General features: G+C 46.8%; 1 protein-coding gene across 3 annotated transcripts in view; it reads left to right on the top strand.

Annotated features, from left to right (window-relative positions):
* Positions 1-1,399: 1,399 nt before the first annotated feature.
* YTHDF1 (YTH N6-methyladenosine RNA binding protein F1) overlaps positions 1,400-26,349 on the top strand; it is a 41,406-nt gene continuing 16,456 nt past the window's right edge. The window contains exons 1-4 of one of the 3 annotated variants that reach the window (XM_066586096.1): positions 1,400-1,730; positions 6,206-6,230; positions 7,999-8,117; positions 9,865-11,406. In XM_066586096.1, coding sequence (XP_066442193.1) covers positions 1,701-1,730; positions 6,206-6,230; positions 7,999-8,117; positions 9,865-11,406 — 1,716 coding nt within the window. In that variant the 5' untranslated portion in view covers positions 1,400-1,700. The remainder of the gene's footprint in view (positions 1,731-6,205; positions 6,231-7,998; positions 8,118-9,864; positions 11,407-26,349) is intronic. The other 2 variants (XM_066586097.1, XM_066586095.1) reach the window with 2 other exon arrangements.

Below are 26,349 nucleotides of genomic sequence, written 5' to 3'. Positions count from 1 at the left end.
GAGCCAGTACTGCGGTATGGGACATGCTGGAGAGGCCACTGACAACCAAGCAGCCAGTAATATACAGTAAGAATACCCTGCCGGACGTCTTCTGACATCAGAGCTGTACAGCCTTCAATCAGAATGTCTTTAGACGTCAGACAGTGGATTGGAAAGGGTTAAGGCCCATTTATACGTAACGATTAGCGCTCATAATTTGTTCAAACGAGCGTATTTGAGCGAATTGTTCTTCGCGGTTTGTTAAGCTGGCTTTTCAGTCAACTTAAAAAACCTTGTTGTTTCGTGTAAACGCTCCCCATGGGAGGTGAAGCGCTAAGCGAGAAGCGGATGAGAAACCAGTGATCCGGCGGCAAGTCTGTTTAAAACGCTGTGCACGAGCGCTGATGACCTTCGTGGTGACGTTGACGTTGGCGCTCGCACAGTCGTTTGCAAGACTGTCATCCCGCGTAGAAGGGCTATTAGTGATGTGTAAGGCCTCCCTCACACAGGCGCTTTTTGCCGCGATTAGCGCGGCGTTTTCAGCGACGCAATTATCAAGCAGCCAGTTCTGTTTTTGCCGTTTCGCGCCCCTCATCCATGATGATGTACGATATGCTGAACTCCGCTGTCGGCCATGGAGGGCTCTGGAAGACAGTGAAAGTAAAGTCGCGGCAAAGCACCGCGATTGAAATGGCGGCGCTAGGCCTAACGCCCTCCCTCACATGACCGGATATGAATAGCGGATTCTGGGATCCTACGATCCGCTGTTCAGTCACATGCATTGGATCACGCAGCTCCGCTCACATTAGCGGCTGAGCATTGCAGAATCCGCTTGCGGAAAATGGGAAGCGCGTTCTATTTTATCGCAGACTCTGCAACATGGCGCCCATTGTGCTTTATGGTCAACCGCTGCAGGCACCGGTGTCATCGCTAAGCAACGGTGCGGGAAATATAAACAAAATAAAGGGCCTGAGTGTGCAATCCTGCGCGATACAACTACTCGCCCGTGCGCAGGCTTACGGCCGCGCTCACAGCTTGCGTCCACGGCGACCTCCGCAAGCAGCTTCCACCATGTGAGCCGGGCCGAGGGCTGCAGGGGTATTTTTTTTAAATATAGATAATGGTGTAAAAAATAAAAAATCATCAAAAATAAAAAAAACTTAATGAATACAAGAGGCCATTTTCTGGTGACTCATTCTCTTTAATGGTAAGTGACGCTGCCGTGTGGAGGACATGACACAGAGCTGACCACAGAAGCTCAGGAGAAGAATAGAACCATAAAACAATCAGAATGGCTGACAGTCACGTGGTGGGCCGTCCCCAGGCACTCACTTCCGCTCTCACGCCTGACGTCACTTCCGCGGGGAAGCCGCGCTGACTGCCACTGGCCCGCGAAGCGCCTGCGCAGTGGCTTCTGTTCCCGGCATGCAGCGCGCTGGTGCTGACGTCAGCCGCACTCTGCCCAGTCCCCGCCGCCATAGGTGAGTGTGGAGCCTGTAAGTCCCGGGCCAGGCCTGAACCAAGACACCGAGCGGCCGCGGCCCCCAGAAGTGCGCCAACCTTCCCGGCCAGGCCTGGAGCTGACGCAGCGAGACCGGACCGAAGACTGCACCGAGTCACCGCCTGCGGCCTATCCCCGCTGTTCGGGCCCCGGCCTGTCGTGAGCCGCCCGCCGCCTCCCCCTCCGGACTGTGTGGATCCTCCCAATCCGCTCTTCATGAATGATGTCTGCCACAAGCGTGGACCCGCAGGTGAGCCGGATGTGCGGCCCGAGCCCCGCTGCACGCCTGCGGCCTCCTCCCCGGTCCCGGCCGCCGCCTCCCCCGTCCCGCCCCCTCATGCAGCCTGCTGGTGGAGCGGCTCAAGATCTCTGCTTGCTGTCAGCCGATCCCTTCACCATCTGTGCTGACTGATACATTGTAGCAAACCCTCAGCCGGGAGAAGTATCACTAGAGTCTAGAATGTTGGCGAGGGGATCTGTCCTCATCTTCCTGTGTTTTGCGTTCTCTTCGCCGCCGTTATTGCGCCGCTGCCCCGACGAGATGGCGCTAAGGCTTTTTTTCTTTTTTTTAATCATTTTTTTTCCCCTCAGAATTTGTGATTTCCTCAATTTTGACTAATACTTAAAATGACCGTTTCCAGGCGGCGATGGCAATGCCCGTCCTGATAGGATGGCGACCGCCGCTGCCAAGCGCTGAAGTGTAAGCGAGATGCCGCGCTGTACGCAGTGTTTGGCGCACGTGTGGGAGGTGGGGGCTGTGATCTGGACTTTATTTTGGGGCCAGCGTATGCAATGAAACATTTGCGCATTTTCAGTTAGTGGCGGCAGCGGAGTGCGACGCTGGCGGCAAGTTAGGAATTGTATGGACCGCGCTCAGCGAACCGTTGTGCGGTTGCGGTATCGGGCCGAGAAACTGCACTCGTAAACGGTGATTTCTGCTGTGTGTTGCGGGAAAAAAGTCGCCGCGTCTCTAGCGTGCCGCCGCCGCGTGCGGGAAACTGGCGTGGAAAAAATAGAAAGATCGCGCAAAAATCACGCAGGAAAGAACAAGCGATTATGAAACGGAATCGCCCAAGAATAGGAGGCGCGGCGTCTTCTGAATCGCAGACCGTCGCTCGTGGAAATACACATTGGTAATCTGCCCTCCTCCGGCGCCGTATCCGACCGGATCAGTCATTCAGATTTCGTGTGTGTGAATATCGCCGCCGATTCATGAGCCCGTTGGGATTTTCTCCGGATCCGCAGCAGATTTCTGTCTTTCAGTTGAGGCGACATCCGCTGCTGATCCGCGGCAAAATCAGCCTCGTTGCCTCCACAAGTGAACGTACCGCGAAAGAAGAATGTGCGCGCTCAAATTATACGGGCGGCACACGTGATACTCCATCGCTCAGGAGGAGGCGGGGCTACACACAGTGCTCTTCAGTTAGGATTTGACTTTTTTTATATAGCTAATTTGCATATGGCGCGCAAGACTTTTAAAAAGGTATAAAAGAGCCGGACCGCCACATTTCTGCGCCTGGCGGTATTCACACGGGCGGTTGGGATCCGTGAAAAGGAGAAAAAAAAAATATATATTTTTTTTCCCACTCATGTCTCCTTTTTTCTTTTTGCATGTTAACAAAATTTGAAGGCGGCGCAAATTATTATTTTTAATGGTTTCCATAATTCCGTAGACTGAAAACGTATCGCTCTCGGATCTGGTTGGCGCGGTCGGGTTTTTCTTTCTCCAACACGCTAGTTGACTTAAATGTCCAATTTTTGTCTAAGAACCACGAGAGGACGGACTTGCTGTGTGTTTTTTTTTTTTTTTTTTTTTTTTTTAATAAAAAAAAAAAATTCTCTGACCGTTCATCCCAGTAAAACAAACCAGCTCCAGCGGATCCACCGAGATCGATGTTTACTATTTCTGTACGTTTTTGATCCGATTTACTATCTGATCGCTCTGGCATGTGTGAACGCCGCTCTATTCATTTCAATGGGGCACAGAGAAATAGCAGGGCTCTGTCTCAGTTACCAGCCGGCGGCTCCGTTCCCCCGAAATGGGAGGCTGTAACTTGATCTGGGTAATTGGGGCACGCGCGTGCCCCTCCCTTTCTCAGGATTGGCGGGGGTCCCAGCGCCCGGATCTCCATCGATATATCCATTTACAACCGTCTAGTGAATGGATGAAAAGTCCTATTGCTGGAATGCCCCTTTAATTCTTAAGCCCCTCCCCCCCTTTATTACTCTAGCCACCTCTAACCTGTGGCTACTGCATAACTACAACTCCCAGCATCAGTAATCTTGTGGCTGCCAGGACATGCTGGGAGTTGTGGTTGCCCAGCCGTCTGTCACTCTGTAGTTTGATACATGCCATCCTCTTTCCGCGAGGGTCTCTGACGCTCTGGGCTGGTCTTCCTTCTGGATGTCTTCTCTATACATCCTCCTCCTTGGACTTCTTCACCCTGTAGATATGTTATGCCTCCTCCCCATCTTGTGTCTATTCCGTATCTCTGTCACCCCTCCCCCCACCCCCTCGTATGACGGAGCGTCACGTCCGCCGCAGATGCTGAACCCTTAGAGCTTTGAGAGCAGAACCAATAGGGATGTTTGCAGGGTCTCCGGTCAGATCGCAGCCCCCCCCTTCCTCAGAGCTAAATGATGGCACTTGAAGATGTCCCAATAAAACGTGAACCCCCTCGAATGGGACGTTGACTTCTTATTGGGACGTACGGAGGTGATGGGGGAGGGAAGTGCGGAGAACGGCTCTTGCCCTGCTGATAATTGGCCAGTCGTTGAGTGAAGGTGGTCAGAAGGCCTCTTACTGCACCAGAATTTCAAGTTATCCCCTATGTACGATGTATAACTAGCAGCGAGGAGCTGAGCCGGCCGTCTGTAGGGCGTCACTTATATACCTGACAACAGTGTCTCCTGTAATATATACGGTTATAGTATGGAAATCACCCCAATACAGTAATGTAGGTAAACGATTGACCCCCCCCCCCCCCCCAGTATTGCATCACTCTGCTCTGGCTGAAAGGGGTTTTCCAGGCAGCGCCGGCTGTCCGTGCCAGAATACACGGGGATCGGTGTGGTGCCGGCCACTATGCAGAGGTTGGAACTCGCCTGTATTCTGGCACTGATAGCAGGTGATGCCTGGAAAACCCTTTAAAGGGATCGTACCAAGATTGCAAGTTATTCCCCATGCATAAGGGCTGATTGGTAGGGGCCTCACTGCTGGGATCGCCGCTGATCCCCAGAGCGGGACTCCCGTGTCTCCTGCCTATCACTGCGGGGTCGCTGCTCTGCCATCTGTGATGTCAGCATGAAGAGAGCGCAGGCCGAGCACGATCAGCGCTCCATTCGTTTCAGTGCGGGAAATACCCAACCGGCATCCACAGCCCCATTGAATGTGGAGGGAGAGGCAGCACTCAGTGCAGTGCGGACGGGGGACCCGGTGAGATCCCCCCTGATCAGCCAGTTATCTCTTATCCTATGGATGGGGGATGACTTCCAACTCCTACTTTAAAAAAAAAAAAAAAATCTCAATGCAGACAACTCCACCTCCAAATCAACTGGAAGGGGGGCTGAGAATTACAGGACAGACCGTCAGCTGTAATAGTAGACACACCTGAATAGAAGTGATCACCTCGCAGTATAGACAACCTGCTGATGAGGACGGTGAAACCTGTAGGGCTGCGGAGGAAATGAAAGAATGAGGGCCGTACATGCCTTCAGATGGGGCAGATGGCAGTTGTGTCATGGGGCTGTTCTAGGTTTAGTCAGTGCAGAATGTGAGCTGCATCTCCACTTTTATAGGCGCATTCATAACTTAAAGGGATTGTCCAGGGTTAGAAAAAAACATGGCGGCTTTCTTCCAAACACGGCACCACCCTTGTCCACAGCTCTATTGAAGTCAAAGGGAGCTGAGCTGCAATACCACAGACAACCTACAGATAAGGGTGGCGCAGTGTCTGCAAGGAAGCAGCTGTGTCTTTCTAATCCTGAACACCCCCGCCGTCTGACAGAGACTACATGTAAAAGGCGCCTAGGGGCTGCACTGGTCGGGGTCCGTTCACATCGGCGTTGGATGTTTTGTCGCTGAATTGTTAAAGGGCAAAAAAAACTGTAAATGCAAAAAGCCCAGCAGGAAACGGAACAGCTGCAGCGCCGCCGCTCATTTTTCTGGCGTCGGCGATCACATCCTGAGTGCCATGATGTCAGGAGTTCAGGAATGTGACGCAGCAACCACCGGGACTGCAGCGCTGGATCCCGAGCGCCACGGGGCCGTAAATGTTTTATTCTAACCCCTTCAGCCCTATTGAAGCGAGGTTGTCCAGTAACCGGACTCTAAAGAAGCCAGCAGATGAGTGCAGGTAATACAAGGAAGGTTCGGCAGAGCACCAGCCCCTCTGTTACAGCCACATGCCCTAAAGGGGTTGTCTTCATCCCTTTTAAAATTCTCCTGGTAGGGGTCTAATGAGAAATCTACCAAGACCGTTACAAGAGAAGGAACCAATCAGATTCAGGCCCTCACTTGTCCAAAGCCTTATGGGATAATAGATTCAGGACCCTGATTGGTTAATATGGACGACCTCTCTACTTTTCCTTTGCACCATTTTTATTAGCTCCGCCCCAAATGTGATGACATCACAAGCCGCGCAGTGTACATGTTGTCTGCAGATATCTAATTTACCTTTTTTTTTTCTTTTCCCCTCTTTAATCCTCATCGGGAATCTGCAACAGAGACCAAAAGGACAGGACAGTAAAGGTAATTATTCTGCCTCCACTTGAAGCTCCTCCATAAATAATGCTGAGAAATCCCAGAGATAGAAGACCGAGTGTTTAGATGGCTATAAAGTTAAAATTAAAAAAACTTTTGTAACCGTTCCCAAAAACTGATTACGTTAATTAGCTAAATTATCTGCAGTTATATTAGAGATATACTTGCCCAAATCATGTCTGGCTCCGGTGGTCCCAGCCCCTGCACCTCTGGGGTGGTCCCAGCCCCTGCACCTCTGGGGTGGTCCCAGCCCCTGCACCTCTGGGGTGGTCCCAGCCCCTGCACCTCTGGGGTGGTCCCAGCCCCTGCACCTCTGGGGTGGTCCCAGCCCCTGCACCTCTGGGGTGGTCCCAGCCCCTGCACCTCTGGGGTGGTCCCAGCCCCTGCACCTCTGGGGTGGTCCCAGCCCCTGCACCTCTGGGGTGGTCCCAGCCCCTGCACCTCTGGGGTGGTTCTCCCACTGGATAAAGTCACTGCTAGGACCGCCCACTGGACTGTTCAGCTCAGAGTGAGCAGAGATATAAATGAATAGAATACAAGTATTACTGATTCTTTCCCCATAAAACTATATATCAATCTGCTCAGCTCCTCCTGCTCTACAACATGATGCCTGCAGAATGGACTTCATGTTTGAGCTGAAAGGTTCCCTTTTAAAGGGGTTTTACCAGAATTGCAAGTTATCCCCTATCCACAGAATAGGGGAAAACTTACTGATCGGTGGGGGTCTCACCAATGAGACCCCTGCTGATCTGAAGATCGGGGGTCCTGTGCTCCTAGCCCTGCTCAAGACCCAGCGAAGGCAAACCGGATGGATGGCGGAGAGGACATACAGCTAATATGCTTGCAGCCCCCTCCAGTCTGTTTTTTTTTTCCCCCACAAAATCGGGTTGCTCTAAGATAGATCTAACATCCATCTTCCTGTGATGACATGGTGGAGACACAGAGCAGTCCATACCACATGACCCAGTGTCAGAACTGGGCTGGAAGCGGAGGTTCTGACACTGCAGGATTGGGTAAGGATTTTGCCTGCCTGGACAGCCCCTTTTATACTGGATCTAGGCGATTCTGCTGCCTCATCTGTGAATACCAGAAAGGTTAAAAAAAATGGGTCCAAGGTGTGATTTTTTTTGATACATATATGCTTCCACGAAGTGGCTTTTCCAAAACCTTGCTATTTATGAAACCAGCACATATATACCAGTATGTGTTTCGAAGCCAGCAGACCCCTTCCTCAGTAAATCCTGGGGACGTACATCCGTTGTGCTGATGTTCATAAATAGAGAAGCTTTCAAGATACACCGTACATAAGCGCATATTTATTGAGGTCACACATTACACCTGAATTTTCAACCGTTCTGGTATTTATAATCTACATGTCCACCCAGGAGGATGTGATGACACTTGGGGTTGGCTTCACATGGTAGAGATAGAAATATATAGAGATATATTAAAGGCCCCCCTGCCTCCTTATTTAATATTTTCCATCCGTAACTTTCCATGAAGGATATAGTCCTCGTATCTCTTGTTCTTCGCTTCCTCTTCCATCCGGGTGGCTCATCTGCGCACTGTTGGATTTTGTTACGATGGATACTTTGCTCCAAATTAGTTTCCCACCGGCAGCATGAGTACCGGTGAAAGAACTCATTTTAAGCAGATTTCCCTATATTTGGACCCAGACTTGTAGCTGGAGCTTCTACTTAGACTCTGTAAGGCCCCCTCTTGTCAGGTTATTTGCAAACTCAATTTCTCCCCAAAGTTTTTCCACTAGGGCGCTCAAACAATGATCTTATTTCAGTTCAAAATGGATCCTTGCACCAGAAGGACAGCGTCCATGACAACGACTTCGAGCAGTATCTATCCGGGCAGTCCAATCAGGTCAGTGCGGTCATTGTACTTCCACTAATACTGTATTACACTCCAGCATAGAACATTATATTTGTAGTGTATAACACCATGCGGACAGTAGGGTGCACTACTTCTGCTGTGTGGGTGGTGTAGAGATTCATAATCCAAGGAGCAAATTCCATTCAGTGACAGCAAGATATACAAGAATTAAAGGCGATGCACCAGAATTTCAAGTTATTCCCTATCCACAGGGAGTAAATGGGAGTTTAAAGGGGTTATCTCATCTTAGTGTTTCATGGCTGTTTGCTGACCACATTGCTCGGAGTCATGGACACAGCGCAAGGCTGCCGCAGCAAGCTATCTCCATAACTTCCATTAAAGTCAACGGGAGTTATGGTAACGGTGTAGCACAATGTACTACACTGTTTTATTAACTCCTGTTACAGGAAGGGCGTAACGCACTGTGCTGCCTCGGCTGTTTCTGTAGCACCTGGTGAGGTGGTGGTCATGGAACAGCCATGGGTTTCTTTTCTCAGCTATGAAACCTATGAGGTTTACCAGGAATACAAGTCAACAGCATATCTTAAAGGAGTGACTGCACTTTCACCTTCTGAGAGCTCCTGATCTGTTGACTTTTTTAGTCTCCTTTCAGCAGCTGAAGACAGCCACGTATATTGCCATGTGGGGCCTTCTTCACCTGGCAGAAGGAGCCAAAAAAGTGCAGAAGTTGTCCTGGACTTTTAATATTGAGGACCTATCCTTAGGTTTAGGTCAATAGTTTAACAGCAGTTTGCCGGGCTGCTGTCAGTGCAGACAGCACTGGAAACTGATATCGCTGTCCGTATTGTAATGGCCTGGATTGGTACTGCAGGTGAAGCTTCCATTAAATACGGCCAGTGATATCTGCACTAGACAGCTGATTGAATGGTGGGGATCCCGAGCTGCAGATCCATGTTGATGTACTATCAACCTATCCTAAGGATAGGTTATTGATAGTAAAAGTCCCAGACAACCCCTTTATAGGGGTTTTCCCTTTAAAGACCCCTAAGTCTGATTGCTGGGGTCCGATGGCTGAGGCTACAAGCATTCTTGAGATCTGTACATCCCAAAAAATACACTTGTGTAACCACCGCTGCATTCACATCACTGGGACAGAGGAAGATTACTTTGTGCATCGATCTGCCTCACTGCCATAGAAGTGAATGGAGTGGGGGTTATGTATGTGCACTACCATTGCATTTGGGGTGCAAGCGCATAACATGTAGTGCCTATCCACAGGATAGAGAATAAATGTCTCTAATGGGAAACCCTTTTAATATTAAACCTATAGATTCTTCCTTTATGGGAATACTTATCAATAGCCTATCTGTAGGGTGGGCAGTCAACCTGAGTGGTGGAGCCCAAATCAATACACCCAACTGACAAGTATAAAAAGGGACAAGTACTGCCCCCTTCATACGTCGTTAGGTGGATCTGCACCGATCACTGATAGGCAATTGATATTCAATCCTACTAAATGAGTTTATCTTTAGGAGAGGCAGTCTGTGTGATCTGTGAAGGTTTGAGTGAGAGCATAAAAAGGGCGCTGTGCTTGCTGTCACTTCATCATACTTGTCAGTGTTCTTAATTCAGACCCATGCTGTTCATATGCATATATCCTAAGGATAGGCTGTCTGTATATTCCTGGCAGTGAGGAATCTAAGTTTCAGGTATATAATAATAATTGCATTGTTTTTGGTGCTAATTTTTTGCGTTTTCTTCTCTACTTCCCCAACAGAGTAACAGCTACCCTTCAATGACAGACCCGTACCTCTCCAGCTATTACCCGCCATCTATCTTCCCGTACTCCCTGAGTGAAGCGCCATGGTCAACCGGTGGAGATCCTCCAATCCCATATCTTACCCCATATGGACAGCTCAGCAACGGAGATCATCACTTCATGCATGATGCCGTGTTCGGCCAGCCAGGGGGTCTGGGAAACAACATCTACCAACATCGCTTCAACTTCTTCCCAGAAAACCCTGCATTTTCCGCTTGGGGCACCAGCGGCTCTCAGGGTCAGCAGACTCAGAACTCTGCCTATGGGGGCAGCTACAGCTACCCTCCCAGCTCCTTGGGCGGGACAATTGTGGACGGACAGACCGGGTTTCATAACGAGACTCTTAATAAAGCACCTGGCATGAACAGCATTGAACAGGGCATGGTGGGGCTTAAGATAGGCAGCAACGTGACTGCGTCTGCGGTAAAGACGGTGGGTTCTGTGGTGAACAGCGTAGGAATGCCAAGTGCTTTGTCTGGCAACGGTGGCAACAGTATAAGCATGCCACCTTCCAAACCCACCTCATGGGCAGCCATAGCCAGCAAGCCTGCCAAACCACAGCCTAAAACGAAAACTAAACCCGTCACCATCATCGGTGGGGCGCTGCCTCCACCGCCCATCAAGCATAACATGGACATCGGCACCTGGGACAACAAGGGCCCTGTCTCTAAGCCCCCAATGCCTCCGCAGATCCCATCTCCCCAATCTATCCCTCAGCCACAACCCCAACAGCAGCTGCTGCAACCCATCCCGGCTCAACCCCCGCCTATGTCCCAAGCCCCTTACCAAAACCCCCCGCCGCCGCCACAGCAGCAGCAGGCACCGCAAAACCGTTGGGTAGCCCCCCGTAACAGGAACGCTGCCTATGGGCAAGGTGGGGGCCCTGACGGTAATCCCTTGGGTGGGGCTCAGCCTCACGCTGTCCCTGGTAGTGACTCCCATCCAGTCTTGGAGAAGCTTAAAGCCTCTCACAGCTACAACCCCAAGGACTTCGACTGGAACCTGAAAAATGGACGTGTGTTTATCATCAAGAGTTACTCCGAGGACGATATCCACCGTTCCATCAAGTACTCTATCTGGTGTAGCACGGAGCACGGCAACAAGCGTCTGGACAGCGCTTTCCGCTCCATGAACGGCAAAGGCCCCGTCTACTTGCTCTTCAGCGTCAACGGCAGTGGACACTTCTGCGGCGTGGCCGAAATGCGGTCACCTGTCGATTACGGCACCAGCGCCGGTGTCTGGTCACAGGACAAGTGGAAGGGCAAGTTTGACGTCAAGTGGCTCTTTGTCAAGGACGTCCCCAACAACCAGCTGAGGCATATCCGTCTGGAGAACAACGACAATAAACCGGTCACAAACTCGCGAGACACGCAGGAGGTGCCCTTAGAAAAAGCAAAACTAGTGCTTAAAATCATTGCCACTTACAAGCACACGACCTCCATCTTTGATGACTTTTCTCATTATGAGAAGCGCCAGGAGGAGGAAGAGGTCGTGCGCAAGGTAATACGCTAGACTTGTTAACCCTTCTCGTTCTGGTCGCTGTGTGAATGTGATTTGACTCTGTCGATGACGCAGCACTGGGAGATGGTCGCTTTGGTCTTTATCGATAAAATGTAATCGCGAGAAGTTCTGCAACTTTCTAACCTCTTTTGTGTCTTGATCGCGTCCAACTGACACAGCTGCAGGACTCGTCACAGCGTATCGGCACTTTCTAATGACAGACTGTCTGCTGGACCTCATCAGGATAGGTAAACAAGGTTTTCACTCGCTGACAGCAAGCAGAGGTCGTGGATTATTTGAAAACAAAGTATGTTAGGAAGTTGCAGAACTTTTCATTACACATAAACTCCTTTGACAGTGAATGTCTGTAGGTAACAACATATAGGTGTATGGGGGAGAATTTCATACCACCGCTTCATAGGCCGGTATTATTATTCCTGCTAGCGCACTATGTGCCTGGTATATGGAGAGGCGCTCGCCTCTTCATATATTAGGCAGATCTCGGCTCCTCCGATCTGGCGTACATTTCTGGTATGACTTGACGCCAGTTTCTGGTGTAAATCATACATGTGTCAGTCCGTGATGGCCACACCCCCTTTTCGTTAAAGTGAAGTGACCCTGCATAGTAGTCAGTGTCACAATTTTTTTGTGTAAGCATGAAATATTTTATTTTAAGTTTCCCCCCCCCTAGTTTTCGGACATCCCTTCACTTTTCATGGACGCCATCATGGACGTATCTGGAGGTTCCCTGTCTCTGGTAGCCCAGAGCTTATTGCAGGTGGCCTTAAGGTTGACGCACAACACATAGCTTGCAGCGTCGCATCCAGGGATGGTCAATGTTGTTGTGTTACGGAATAATGCAGCTACGGCCCCACAGTCACAACAAATGGAATCTAGTTGCAAGTGACTTTTCCACCATGTACAATGTAAGTCGCATGTGACTGTGGCCTGTTTGCACTTTGGTTTTTGCTGACAGCCAAATTGCAGCTCTGAAACAGTCACACGACTTTCATGCAACTTTGTCGCTGTGTAGTCTTCGCCTAAATTTTACTAATTTCATGTAAACGGAAAACCTATATAACAATAAACTGGCTTCACAAAATGGTTTCTAGTGTATTCTGCCCCCTTTTATGTGCAGTGGTCTGTTCCACTGGAAGCTGTGCCTTTCTTACTCGGTCAGACCATTGCACATAAATATAGGGGGCTCTGACAACATCAAACAACTCTGATTTTGTTTCTACTATGAAGTATAGGGGTACGTCCTCATGGCGGATTTTTTTCATGGAATCCGCATCCTGTTACTTTGGGGAATTTGCGGTCAGAAAAAGTGACATCAGTTCTTGATGAGGGCTCCGCGCGGTTTCAGAACTGAATCAGGAATTCCATACGTGGATTTCTCCATACATTTACATAGTGGTGGCAGAAATCCACCACTCTGCTGCGGATTTTAGTAATGGAATCCATGCGGAATAATTCTGCCATCTGAACGAACCCCAGAGGCGCCTTTTTAGACGGAGCAACTATTGGCCAAATTATCACTGGAAACAGCGAATTTGGGCGATTAGTTGTCCTGTGTACAAGCGGGCGCTGACAGGTTACCGAGCGACAAACTGCTCACTTGTCGGAATCGCTTGGTTCGTAGACGCATGGTTTTTAGTTCTATCTATGAATGACTCCCGTTTGCAGTGAATGGAGGCGGGCGGCTGCAATCGATCTCCTGCTACTCCGCCCGCCTGCTTTCTCTGAGCGATTGTTACTGGGACGGCTGTTGGGTGCTAACGTGCTCGACAATCCTCCCGTGTAAAGGTACCTTAAGGCAGCAATAAATATCATGGAAGACCTTGGTTGTGCCCCCTCCCCCTTTTAAAGCCATTCTCCCAGATGCACTTACTGCAGTTTATGGATTTTATATACCTTTTGCATTTGCACCCCAACAGATTGCTCACGCCTGATCCCTACATGTATGATCACACATAAGACCCCCTGTAGAAATGCTTTTCCCCTTGTAGATCAGACCCGAGGGCAGCGTTCAGGGCCTGACTAGACCCACGATGTATGTATTCTATAGTTGTGCATGACAGTAAGGTGACACGGCGTGTCGGATCGGCGCGTCGGCCTCTTTGTTTTGTTCCTTTTTATGCAATGTAAATTCCTGAATAAACGTCATCGTTGCTCCGGCCGGTGAGAACAGTCCGGGTTAGGATGGATCCACACTTCATCTCTCTTCTTTGCATATGATTTGGATGTGTCGTCGGTGTGTGCTTGATGGCATCTGACTGCTGGGGCCTGGGGGCGATTTGCATGTGCTTTGTCACTCCATTAAAGGGAATGTATCGCCTATATTTGTGTCTAATTTAAAACCAGAAAGTGAACAATTTCCCCCCCCCCCCCCCTCCCCTTTTTAAAATTCTTTGGTCCATGGGGCGTCCAACTTGTGTGAGCTGCAGGTAATCGCATTTAGAGATGCCTTAGAGCAGGCTCGTGGGTGTAAGGCGAGGGGCACACAAGTGTAATTTCAAGCTAAGTGCTATCTGAGTAATTCTACAGCCAACACATAGTTCCCCCATTAGAGCCTATGAGTCTACTGGTATACATGGACTGTTTTTTTGTTGTTTTGTTTTTTTTACTCTGCCCCAACTGTCTGTGGAAAAAAACTCGCAGCATGTCCTATTCTTGTCCATTTTACGGATGAGGAAAGGACCTGCCATGTATGTGAATGTGCCTCGTCTGTGTATATAGAAGTGTCATCCAGTTTTACTCCTCCTGGTTCAATAGCGGCTGCTGTGTATGGAAGCTTATTATGTCCTGCCACTGGCAAGGCTTAATAGGCTAACATTGAAAAAGCAATCGCCTGTTTGTCGTAGTGGGACTGAAAAGATAATTTGCAAAAAATACTAAAATTTAATGTTAAAAGTTTAAAAACTCTTTTCCTGTTACACAAAAAACATAATTAGTATCACTGAGGCCATGAAAGCCTCAACTATTAAAGTATCCCGTTAATTATCTTGCTCAGTCAATGTTATAAAAACAAAATGCACACCTTCAGAATTGCAGGTTTTTCTTTTTTGGTCACCAAGACCAAAAAAGAAAATTCAGAAAGCCGTATGTAGCCCCATTGACAGAAAACAACTTTTTCAGTACATGTATCGGTGCCATTCAAAAGATTAACCTGTCCCTGCAAAAAAAAAACCAAAAAACCCCTCCTACCGCGACGCCATCGCTTGTTCACCTATTCATCATTGTGATTACCCTCCTGGGACTGACATTTATGGGAAACGCTCTTAAATCTGCATTTGGGGAGCAGAATCTCCATTTATGACTATTATGGAGAAATAGTGGAATACTTTTTCTTGTGCCAGTAAAACTAAGTGAACCCTTTGGAATTCTCTGGATTTCTACACTGATTACTAATACAATATTTGCGGATCTAAGGGTCCGATTAGACCTGCCGATTTCTCGTATCAGCGAGCGAACAATGTCAGAGTTCACTCATTCGCTCGTGCAGCCTGATTGTACAGGCAAATACACTGTTAGCTTGTTCAAATGAGAGATCATTCAGTCAGTCACTGTATAAGTGAATGAGAAGGACTGAACGATCAGTATTGAAACTGAATGAGCTAACGATTGTTATGCCTGCATGAAATGAATCAAAAGTGAACGATTTATCGTTTGATCATTGGCGCATTTACACTGATGGTTATTGTTGCTTTTTGCTATTGCTTGAGCAATAATCGTTTAGTGTAAAAGGGCCTTAAGTCACAATTATAGATAAACACCTTATAAAGGTCCTTTTACATGGGATGCCTGTTGGCTGCATAAGCACCAGAGAGCCGTCCCACCAGCTATCTCTGCTGTTCTGTCACCCAGGCGCTATAGCTATTCAGATCTCTTACCGCCACTTGCTTCTGACGACTCGGCCAAGTGACCATTTTTTTGCTCTGTCAGTGGCTGCGTGTACATAGTGTTTCCCAGAAAATGAGACCCTGTCTTATCTTAATTTTTGCACTAAAAGAGGCATGGGGTCTTATTTTTTGGGGATGCCTTGTCATATTTAGAAGGTGCCTTCCAGGTCCCTCTTGCTCGTCTCCGCAGTTCTGGCAGGCTTCCTTGCAGTTCTCAGTTGCCGACAGAAGATGACTTGCTGGTTACGGGATTTGTAAACCCCGCCCGCAGCAAGCGTTTGCTCTAATTGGCTGAGCCGAAGTGCTCGAGAACCAATCAGAGCAAACGCTTGCAGCAGGTGGGGTTTACAAACCCCATTACCAGCCAGCGATCTGTCGATGACTGATAACTACAACGAAGCCTGTCTGAACTGCAGCGGCCAGCATGAGGACCCTGGATGGTGCATGCTAGGTAATGTATTGCATTTTTTTTTTTAGGAGTAGGGCTTATTTTTTGGGAAACACAGTAGTAATATAGTATGTAAAGCGGAAAAAGGACATATGTTCATCCAGTTCAGCCTATTGCCTGAATTCACTAATTCCAGTGATGATTTGGCCAATAATTGCCTGATGTAAACAGCTGTTCATCCATCATCCAAGGAGGAAAAGTAAGTGAATCTCTGTGTTTTCACTCCTTGAGGTAATTGGCAAAAGATATTTCAGTTGAGGAGATGAGATTTGCGGTCTGGGACTCGCGGGGGCTTTGCTCATTAAATAAGGGCATACAAAACCTGGATAATGACAAATCTGTTCTTTTAAAGAAAGATTGGTTAGTGAGAACCATGCCTCGATGTAAGCAGTTTTCAGAAGGCATGTTCTAGGGCTGCATGATACTGAGAGAGAGTGTATGAAGCTAAAGACCTGGGTATACAGCAGTGCCTGGTTATTGTCTACAAAGGTGAGGAAGAACCCAAGAGGAACAGCAAAAAAAAAAAGCTACAGCAGACAATACAGATGGCAGAAACCTCTATTCATGTGTCCTTTAGTAAGGAAACACTGACCAAAGATTGTGATCATGGCAGGACGCCGGAAAGGAGGCCACCACTCTCCAAAAATATACATTGTGGCACGTCTCAAGTTTAGACCACCTGGATACTTCACAATGCTGCTGGGACATTATTCATTAATGAGACAGGTGGACCTTTTTGGTACAAATGCACAATGCTATGTGTGTACGAAGAACATAACTGCACACACACCCTAAAACCGCCTTCACCTGTGATACCTGGCAAAGGGATCATCATGGCTTGGGGCTATGGTGAAGGGGCATCATGGTTTGGGGCAGTTTTGCTCCTCTGGACCGAGACACAGTGTTATCATTGAGGAAACTATGAATTCTAAGGTGGATCAAAACATCTTACCAGAGAATGTAAGCATGGCCGTCCATGACATGCTGAAGAGATGTTGCATGATGAAACAAGACCATGATCCTGAGCACAAAAGGAAATCACTTAAAGAATGGCTATGAAGATGATTTGTGCTGTGGAATAGCCAAGTCACGTATCCTGACTTTAACCTAATGGAAATGCTGTGTTATGACCTGAAAAGGTCTTTCCACAAGGCATCCCAGAAATACTGATTAATTGAAACACTTTTATAGAGGGGAGTGGTCTACAATTCCACAATGGTTGTGTAAAATCTTATTGGCAGCTACAGAGAGTGTTTGGTGGAGGCGATTGCTGCTAAAGGGGATCCATAGGTTATTAAATTCAAGCGCTCACTCTTTCTGTACTGTGGATGATTCCTCACTGCGCTCCATTGTTATCGAAGTCACACAAACACAATGGAGCAGATTTTCTTAGTAAAGGCCCATTTAGACGGGGCAAACGATGCCCCACACTTGTCCCCGCATGCACTCGCTCTTGTGCTGTTGCTCAGGAGCGGGTATCGCTGGCTCACTCACAGAGCGGCCAGCAGTGAGGCTGCAGGAGATTTCTCTCCTCGCGCTCCCCCGCCCCTCTCCATTGACTTAACATAGCGACTGTTCAGTACTAAACGGCTGCTATTTACACTGAGCGGTCAGCTCGTTGTTTATGCTGCATAAAAGATGGACGATGAGCTGATCGCTCAGTGTAAATAGTAGCCGTTCAGTACTGAACTGCCACTATGTTAAGTCAATGGAGAGGGACGGGGGCGCTTGAGGAGAGAAATCTCCTGCAGCCGCCCCGCTGTGAGCCAGCGATACTAGCTCCTGTGCAGCAGCATGGGAGCGAATACATGTGGAGACGTGTCAGGCATCGTTTGACCGACAGGTGTCCCGTCTAAATGGACCTTAATACAGTTTAAGATAAGGGGGGACCGTTTGGGGCAGAGGTCTTCCAGCTATGACTGTGATCTGAAGACATCCGGTTTGAGGATTGCTGTGGTGGGACATCTAGTTGCATGTGACTTTATTGCATGTCCCTGCTGTGGAGTTGGGCCTTACACCTTTTTAACCCCTTCCTTTTTTTTTTTTCGCTCCATTTTAATTTTTTCCTCCCCACTTTAAAAAAAATATCGCAACTCTTGTTTCTCCGTCTACGTAGCTGCCTGAGGGCTTGTTTTTTTTGTGGGCGGAGTTAAATTTTTAAATGGTAATATGTATTTAGAATTCTAAGTGGAATGAAATGAAGGAAAAATAAAGTTACGCCTTTTTTGGGGTGTGGGGGTTGTTTCTGTGGTGTACATGCTGTAGCAAAAAGTAAAAACTTTATTCGGTGGGTCCACATTTTATAAAGTGTTTTTTTTTTTTCCTTTAGCTGTACTACTTTTTTAAAACCTAAAATATCTCTGGAAATAACATTTTCTGCCGCCATCCTCTGACAGCCATAACTTTTTTACTTTTCCCACATAGTTGTGTGAGGACATGTTTTTTTTGCAGGACGTCCTGTTGTTCCTCTTAGTACCGTTTTGGAGTACATACAGCTTTTTGAATGCTTTTTATTACCTTTTTTTTTCTTGGAGACTGTCTGACTAAAAAAGGGCCACGCTGGTGGTTTTTTGTCCTGACGTTCACCGTGCGGGGTAAATAATGCGTTACTTTGATAGATCGGACTTTTATGGATGTGATACCAAATGTTGGTTTTTTTTTTTTATTTAGATTCATTTATTATAAAGTATGGCAAACGTTTTTTTTTTAATTTATTTATTTTTTTTAAACTTCATTACTTTTTAAAATAATTTTCTACATTTTATTTTTAGTCTCAATAGGAAACATGAACTTGTGATGCTTTAATTGCTCCTGCAGTATGATGTAATACCATAGACAGGCAGTCTATCAGGCCACACCATAGGCAATCTGGAACGGCAGCCTTGGGGGCTTTCAGAAGACCAATGCCTGCCATGGTAACCTGCGGTCTCATTGTTGGGCGCCATTCGGAACCCCAGAACATCCATCGGGGCATTTAAATGGTTTAGCCTGGGATCACATGGGACAGAATTCTGCTGGAAAAGTTCAGCTTCAGCTTTTGGAGCGGTTTCGCTGTCGGCATTCCGCTGCGGCCATCTCTCCCCATAGAAAGGAGAGCGGCCGCTGGGAAAATGAAAAAAGCATTGACAGGCTGTGTCTTTGTTTCCGCTTCACATTTCCGTTTCCGCGTGGCCGCAGCGTTTGGACGAGATTTTTGAAATTTCGCCCGGTGTGAATCTAGCCTTAGAGCACCGATCAACGTCTGTGCTGATGAGAGCTGTTACGGGCAGGTGTCAGCTGTAAGAAGCAGCCAGCACCAGCAATGTAGGGAGGCGGATCAACCTTCCCCCCCCCCCCCCCCCCCAAAAAAAAAAACCATACTCCATGCAGACCCCAAACTATACAGCCTGGAGTGTTGAGGGGTTAATAGTGAGGCTCTTGTTTATGTACCTTGGGAGCAGTTAAAGGGGTTATCCAGGTAGCAGCTTTTGAGATACACTGAGTTCGAAGTCGAAGCGCTACTCCCACCCCTGTGTAGTGACCGGCACTCATACTTGCAGACGCACCTCCCACTGATTGCAATTAGAGCTAAGCTTGCAGTTACGAGCGCCGGCCACTACACGGGTGGGAGTAGCGCTTCCGCTCTGACCCTGGGTTATCATGGTGGCTGCTGCCTGGATAACCCCGTTAGTGCTGGGTCCTGATGTTGTATCCACTAAAGGCTCACCTTATTAGAGACCCCCATGTAGTAACGGGTTAGACCTCCCTTGGTTGCAGCAATTCATCATTTTTTTTCTTCCTGCCATTCTCTGTATACTTTCCACACTGTTACACAAGAAGACTCTCTGCGGTTGGCAGTCACGCCCCGGCTAGTCTAGCCCCGATGACCCGGCCTACTTGGAAATCACTTAGATTGCTGGATTTTCCCATCTAATGTGGATTCACATGAACTGATCCACAGAAAACTTGTCACGTGACTTTATTCTGCACTCCGGGGTCACGGAGGGATTTACATACAGGGAGGCGGTAATCGTGAAAGGCCGATATAATGTACCCAGCGTTCCACAACAAGAACCGCAGTCCCTCCTAGAGGTGCTCTGCATGCAGCCAGGAGTTCTCCAACCTGCTGACTTATCTCCCTTCTGCCCCTTACTTTGGCTCTTGGTTAGCACTACTTGTCCTGTATGTGTGGTTTGGTGATTTTCGTCATGTGACGTTTCCACTTGTTTATGTCATTTCCTGTTGCATAGACTTCCCATAATGCTGTGCACAAGATTCTGGGCCAATCAATCAATTGCCGCCATCCTGGGAGAATCTAAAGCTGCACCTCCCTCCTCCCTCTCATGTTACCGCAGCAATATTATGGGGATGTGAGGAATTACATGCGGCCTCCACACATGGAAGGGGGAAGATGCTACTTTCTCTTTAGGTCTCTTGCTATGCATTTAAAGGAAAGGAGTTCACTTCAACTCCTTTGAAGTCCATTTGCTGTATTAGGGCATGTGGGCATCATAGAAAGGGGTCCCGTCACCCCTCTCAGCCAGAGCGGAGAGCTGCCCTTCAGATTGACTGTCCTTGGGATTCGTAGACTGCTATTCTTCTGAATACTCGCCATGGAATATTACATTTCCTCTGCAGCGCCCATTGCAGGTGAGATGCCTGGCAAAATCAGCTGGTGTCAGGAGCGGGACCCAAAGCGGGCGACTGATGCCATAACCCCTTTCCATCCGAGCACCATCCTCAATTGGCAAAGGAGAGTTCCATAAAATGTAACGTCTGCCGATGGGAGATCATAGATGGTAGTTACTTCCTGTCCCAGGAACTGAAGGCTGATACGTTCTGGAAGAGACGCTACAAACAGTCCGGAGCATTAACCCCCTAGGGAAGCAGCCGAAATGACATCACTTTATTCTGTGGGTCAGTACGATGGCAGTGATACAAAGTGTCGTTCCCGTCTGACCCCCATAACTTTTATGTTTGTGTTAATGGTACTCTGTGAGGCTCATTTTCGGCAGGACGACCCGTGGTTTCTACTGGCACCTTTTTTGAGTACATTTGACTTTTTGATCACTTTTTATTCCGTTTTTTTTTCTTGGAGATGAAATGACCAAAGAAGCACAAGTCTGGCATTTTGTATTTGTTTCCTGGTGGTCACAGCGTGGGAAAATGCGTGACTTTGATATATCAGACTTTTGTGGACAAAGTAATAACGAAAAAACCTAAAACATTTGGTATCACAAATACAGAAAAAGGTGGTGTGTTTTTTCTTTGAAGATCTCTAGTTTTTTTTCAACAATAAAAACAACTTATTTTTTCCCTTATTTTTTGTCCTTGTTTTGTTTGAACTTTGTGATTGTTTGCTTATACCATATACTGCAAAACTGAAGTATTGCAGTATATGGTACTTCTGCCAGCATTCTGTTAAGACAGGGCAGAGCCTGATCTTAAAGGGACATTTTGGCCTTTAACTGATGATCTATCCCCTGGATCAGGACCCCTGTTCATGAGCTGATCGGCTGGCTGGGCTCTGCAGCGGACCAGGCGTAATCTTACCTGGTCGGAGGAAGAAGGGGGTGCGCCAGGTTCACTGTCATTAAAATCAATGTGATCCACATCCCGGGAATAGGACATCTGTTAAAAAAGACCGGAATAGCCCATTAATAAGCAGAAATACATAACAGCTCTGGAGGGCGTTAAGAGGCCTCTAGCTGCCATGACACCTGGGCAGCACTACTCAGTGTAATCACAGAGGGACCGTTTGGGACTCCTGAATTCCAATCGCCGCAGTTATGGGGTTAACAGCCATGATCAGTGTGAATGCTGAACCCGGCTGTGGCTTGGTGTCAGCTGACACAGACTGCTTACAAAGGCCGTGTATGGAGTGGGCGCTGCTCCCGATCCTGCTCCATACAAACTCCGCCCACCCAAAATGTAGGGGGGGCCCAACTGCTGTTTGTTTCGCCTCCCACAAAAGTGATTAAAAAAGCAATATGTCCCTTAAAGTGCTACGAATACAATCTACAGCTCATAATGCATAAGAAAACCCCTCGCAGAGTTATGGGACTTCTGAATGCAGCGATGCAAAGAATAAAATTCCAGAAATAAAATATTTTTTTGTTGTGCAAAAATGTAAAAAATATAATTTTAGTATTGTCTTAATTGCATCGACCCCCATAAACAAATGATCACGTCGTTTAGGCTGCATGATGAAAGCTGTAAAAAAAACAACAAAGCAACATAATGGCAAATTTTTTTTTGCCTCCCTGCCTTCTAAAAAAAAAATAAAAATTATGTAATGTTACATGTACCCCAAAAATGGTAACAATAAAAACTACAGCCTGCCAAGCAAAAAACAAGCCCTCATACGGCCGCATCAACGCAATAATAAAGTTATGGCTTTTGGAAAGTAGAGATGAGAATCCCCCCTCCCTTCCCCCCCCCCCCCCCCCCCAAAAAAAAAAATTGTTGTGTCCTTAGGTCTAAAATAGGTGGCATCCCTAAGGTGTGTAGGGAAAACTTATAGTTGTAACATAGTTTTTATTAATGATTTTTATATATATAATACATCTCAAAAGAACTGGATAAGGACTCGGGCTACCGTCACGCGGGCGAGTGTGATAGCGCGCCTTGTCTCACAGGCCCTATATCGCGCTTGCCAACATGGTTTTTTCTTGCGGATAGGGTATGCCGCTCATTTGTGTGACCCTGTTCAAAAGAATGGGGTTCATATTCGTGCATCTCGCAATGCAGAAATCTTGTCCTATTTTTTGGTGTACCCTTGGAACGCATCGTCCGTTGGGACCTTTAAAGACGTTGCTCATCGTGCGATACAGTCTTTCCTATTGAAATCAATGGGAAACGTTTGCCCTCTTCTGACGTGCGTGAAACGCGTGCCTGAGGATTGCAACATCACAGAAACGATGGGAGGCGTTTTTCAATGAGAAACAATTCGCAAAACACATTGGCAAGTATGATATGGTTTTTTTGGCCCGATATCGCCGTGTGAATGTCGCCTTATTTACTTATTTTTTGCCGGCCAACCTGTAATTGTTTTAGTACCATTTTGGGCTGCAGTCTACTTATTGTTTCCTTTTTATTCTGCTTTTCAATGGCGAAAAAAGAAATTCTGGAATGTAGTTTTTAATATTTTTACTAAGACCTTTTACTTTTATTCTGTACGTCAATACAATAACAGCGATACTAAATGTATATATACCGTATATACTGAAGTATAAGCCAACCCGAATAAATGCTGAGGCATCTGTGTTTACTGTAAAAAAAAAACTGGGAAAACTTAGGTGCCTCGAGTATAAGCCTGCACCCCCCACAGTGATTTTCGGGGAAGGGCTTTAAATATAAGCCCTTCCCTGAAAAATCATGCCTAGTTGTAGTAAAAAATCTATACTTACCTCTCTGCCGCAGCCGCTTGTGTCCCATCACTGTAATGAAGTTCTTTCAGGAGGCGGGGATTTTAAATGATATATATGTATCAATCAAAAGAACTAGATAAGGACTCGGGACTGCTGAAAGGGCTGTGTCTCATTGGCTGAGCGCTCACCCAATCACAGGCAATGTTCGGCCATTCAATGAATTCTATGAATAGCCGAGCACTGCCTGTGATTGGCTAAGCGCTGTTACCAATCACAGGCCACACTCTGCTGTCATTCAGTGCAGCTCTTCTTAAATCCCCGCCTGCTGAAAGAACTTCATTGTAGTGACGGGACCCAAGCGGCTAGATGCTCCTGAGCTCCGGCAGTGGCGGAGAGGTAAGTATAGATTTTTTTCTTTTTCGGGACCCTCACCTGAGTATAAATCGAGGGGGGGCTCTTTCAGCATAAATAATGTGCAGAAAAAGTCTGCTTATACTCGAGTATATACGGTAGTTCTTTACATCGCTGCATCCCAAGACCCATAACTTTATTTTTCCACCTACAGAACTTTATCAGATTTTGTATTTTTGCAGTAAGAGTTGTAGTTTCTTTGATACCTTTTTGGAGTAAATGTGCCTCTTTGATGCCTTTTTATTGCATTTTTTGCGAGGCGGATGTAATGAAAAATAGCAACATTTTAAAAAATGTATTCTATTTCGCTCACCGTGTGGGATAAATGACTAAATATGTTCATTGTTCAGGTCATTAATAATGCAGCAAGACTTATTATCATTATGTGGTCTATTGTTTTTTGTTTTTTTTTTACATTTCTTGGTGTTTTTTAAAGTTTTGTGGGAAAAATTCTTATTTTACATTTCATTTTTTTAAATACATTTTGAACGTTTTAAAAAAAATGCAATTTAGGGAATTGTAGATGCGACCGTTCGATCGCCAGCATAGTAGCAAACTGTGAACAGGGGACGTGCTTCATCCGAAATCCGTTAGATACATCTCTGTACTATGGCCTCCTTTTTGTACGGATTTTAATATACTGCAATAAACTAATCTTTTATGAGGTTTTATTGAATATTGGGGGTGCTGGACTTTTTTTTTTTGTGCTGCTATGTGGCTCAACCGGTATTGCAGTGTATTATAGGAATATACAAATGTAAATAAATTCTTGTCCCCCTAGTGAGGCAAGAAATATAAATTCTACAACCTTGGGGGAAAAAAAACTAAAAAATAAACCCAAAACCTTTCTTTTTCCCCTTTACTAAGTAAAAACAAACCTCCTAAATTTGGTATCGCTGCATTTGTAATGACTCATGTAAAAAATGTAGCATTTTATTTACCCTGCATGGTGCACACCATGAAAAAAAAAATCTAAAAAAACATTGTGCAAATAGTTTTGCGTGTCTCATAAGAAAAAAAAAAAAGAATAGAAAGCAAACAAATTTTTTGGATCACCAAATGGCACCATTAAAAAGGACAACAGGAAAAAGCCCTCAGACAAAAAACAAGCCCCCCCCCCCCCCCACCTCCCATAGAGTTCTATCAATGGAAGAAAAAAACGTTGTGGTTTTTGGAATGCGAGACTACAAGAACACATTTCAGGTGGTTTTAGTGTAGAAAAATAGCAAAACATGAAAAAAACTTTATAAACTTCGTATCTCCAGAATCGTGATGCCCCAGAAAATGTTATCACATTTGGGCTAACTTCAGATGGGTGAGCGCAAACTTCCCGCGGATGCGAGGCATTTTTATCTCAAATTCACCCTGCATCATTTCGGGGAAGTAGTGATCCCCTGCTGGGGCTGTGAGCCGCGGCGGGGGATCGCAGAGTTTCTCCCATTGTTTTCAATGGGGATCATTGCATCACCGGCACTCGTCACGTGGTGCGATGCTGCCGCCGGACCCATTGAGAACAATGGCTGATGTGAGGGCATGCCCAAAGATAGGACGTGCTGCGATCTGTGTGCTGCATCACGCTGCGTGTATGACGCTCACGTGTATGACCCCCTTCAAAAGAATGGGGTTTGTATTCGTGTGTCTCGCAATGCAAAAATCTTGTGCCGTTTTCTCGGCCGTGGGAAAACAGCCTTATTGAGTGATGTAAAAATGAAATCCAAAAAGCACTGCTGTGCCCGCGGTGCGTCCTGATCGCATTGTACTCTGTTAGCAGTCGGACAGTCGTAAGGTACTGCGCGGGCGTAGAAGAAAAAGTTTTATTGATTTAGAATAAATAAAAGGTAATAAGTTTTTAAAAAATCAAAAAACAAAACCTATTTTTCGGGGGAACTTGAAATATAAACCCGAAATAACCCCCAGCTGCATTACATAAAAAAACAATGCATTACCAAACAGGCACGGTCCGGGTCATCTCGCTGGCCGCCTTCACTCCAGCACGCTTGCAGTCCTAAGCACATCACTTCCTGGTTTTGGGGGTTCATAAACCCCGCCTCCAGGAAGCGATGGCTCTGATTGGCTGAGCTATAGCGCTCAAGAACCAATCAGCACTTGATGAACCAATCTGATGGCAAGAAAACGCAGCGATATCGCACAAAGAACGCGGCAACACAACTGCCATTTTCTTGTGGCACAATCGCCGTCGCCCGGTTGAAAGAGGCCTGAAAGTAAGAAAAAAATACACATTGTCAGAATTAGGCTTTTTTTTTTTTTTGGTCACCCCATCTCCACGAAAAGATTTATGAGGAAGTCATGAACTCCAAAATAGCGCCTACAGGACGTCCCCCCAAAAAATGAGCCCCACACAATTATGCGGACAGAAAAATAAAGTTATGGCGGTCAGAACGGATGCGGCAGCTATATAGATTTGATGTCGTCGTAATCGTATCGACCCATAGAATTAAGTCATTGTGGCACTTGCGCCGCAGTGTGTACGCCCTAGAAACGAGGCCCACAAAGTTTGAAGAATTTTTTTCTCCATTTCACTCCACTTAGACATTTTAAAACATTTTTCAGTACATTATACGGTAGATTAACCCCTTGAGTGGCACGCCCGGAAAATTTCCGGGGACGAGCTCCACTGCTCATAGCAACATAGCCCGGAAGATTTCCGGGCTATGTATCACTATGGGAGCTGCAGAGCACAATGCCACAAGCTGTGACAGTGTGCTCTGCCTGCACAGACCCACATAGAGCAGTGCAAGGGCTTTGAAAAACCAGCAGAAAATATTGCCGATATGCCGGCAATCTCCTGCTTTGTTTACAGGTTGCCATAGAG

The sequence above is a fragment of the Eleutherodactylus coqui genome, chromosome 13, assembly GCF_035609145.1.
Source record: "Eleutherodactylus coqui strain aEleCoq1 chromosome 13, aEleCoq1.hap1, whole genome shotgun sequence".
In the NCBI taxonomy this organism is placed as follows: domain Eukaryota; kingdom Metazoa; phylum Chordata; class Amphibia; order Anura; family Eleutherodactylidae; genus Eleutherodactylus; species Eleutherodactylus coqui.
This window is presented reverse-complemented; position numbering and strand designations above follow the sequence as displayed.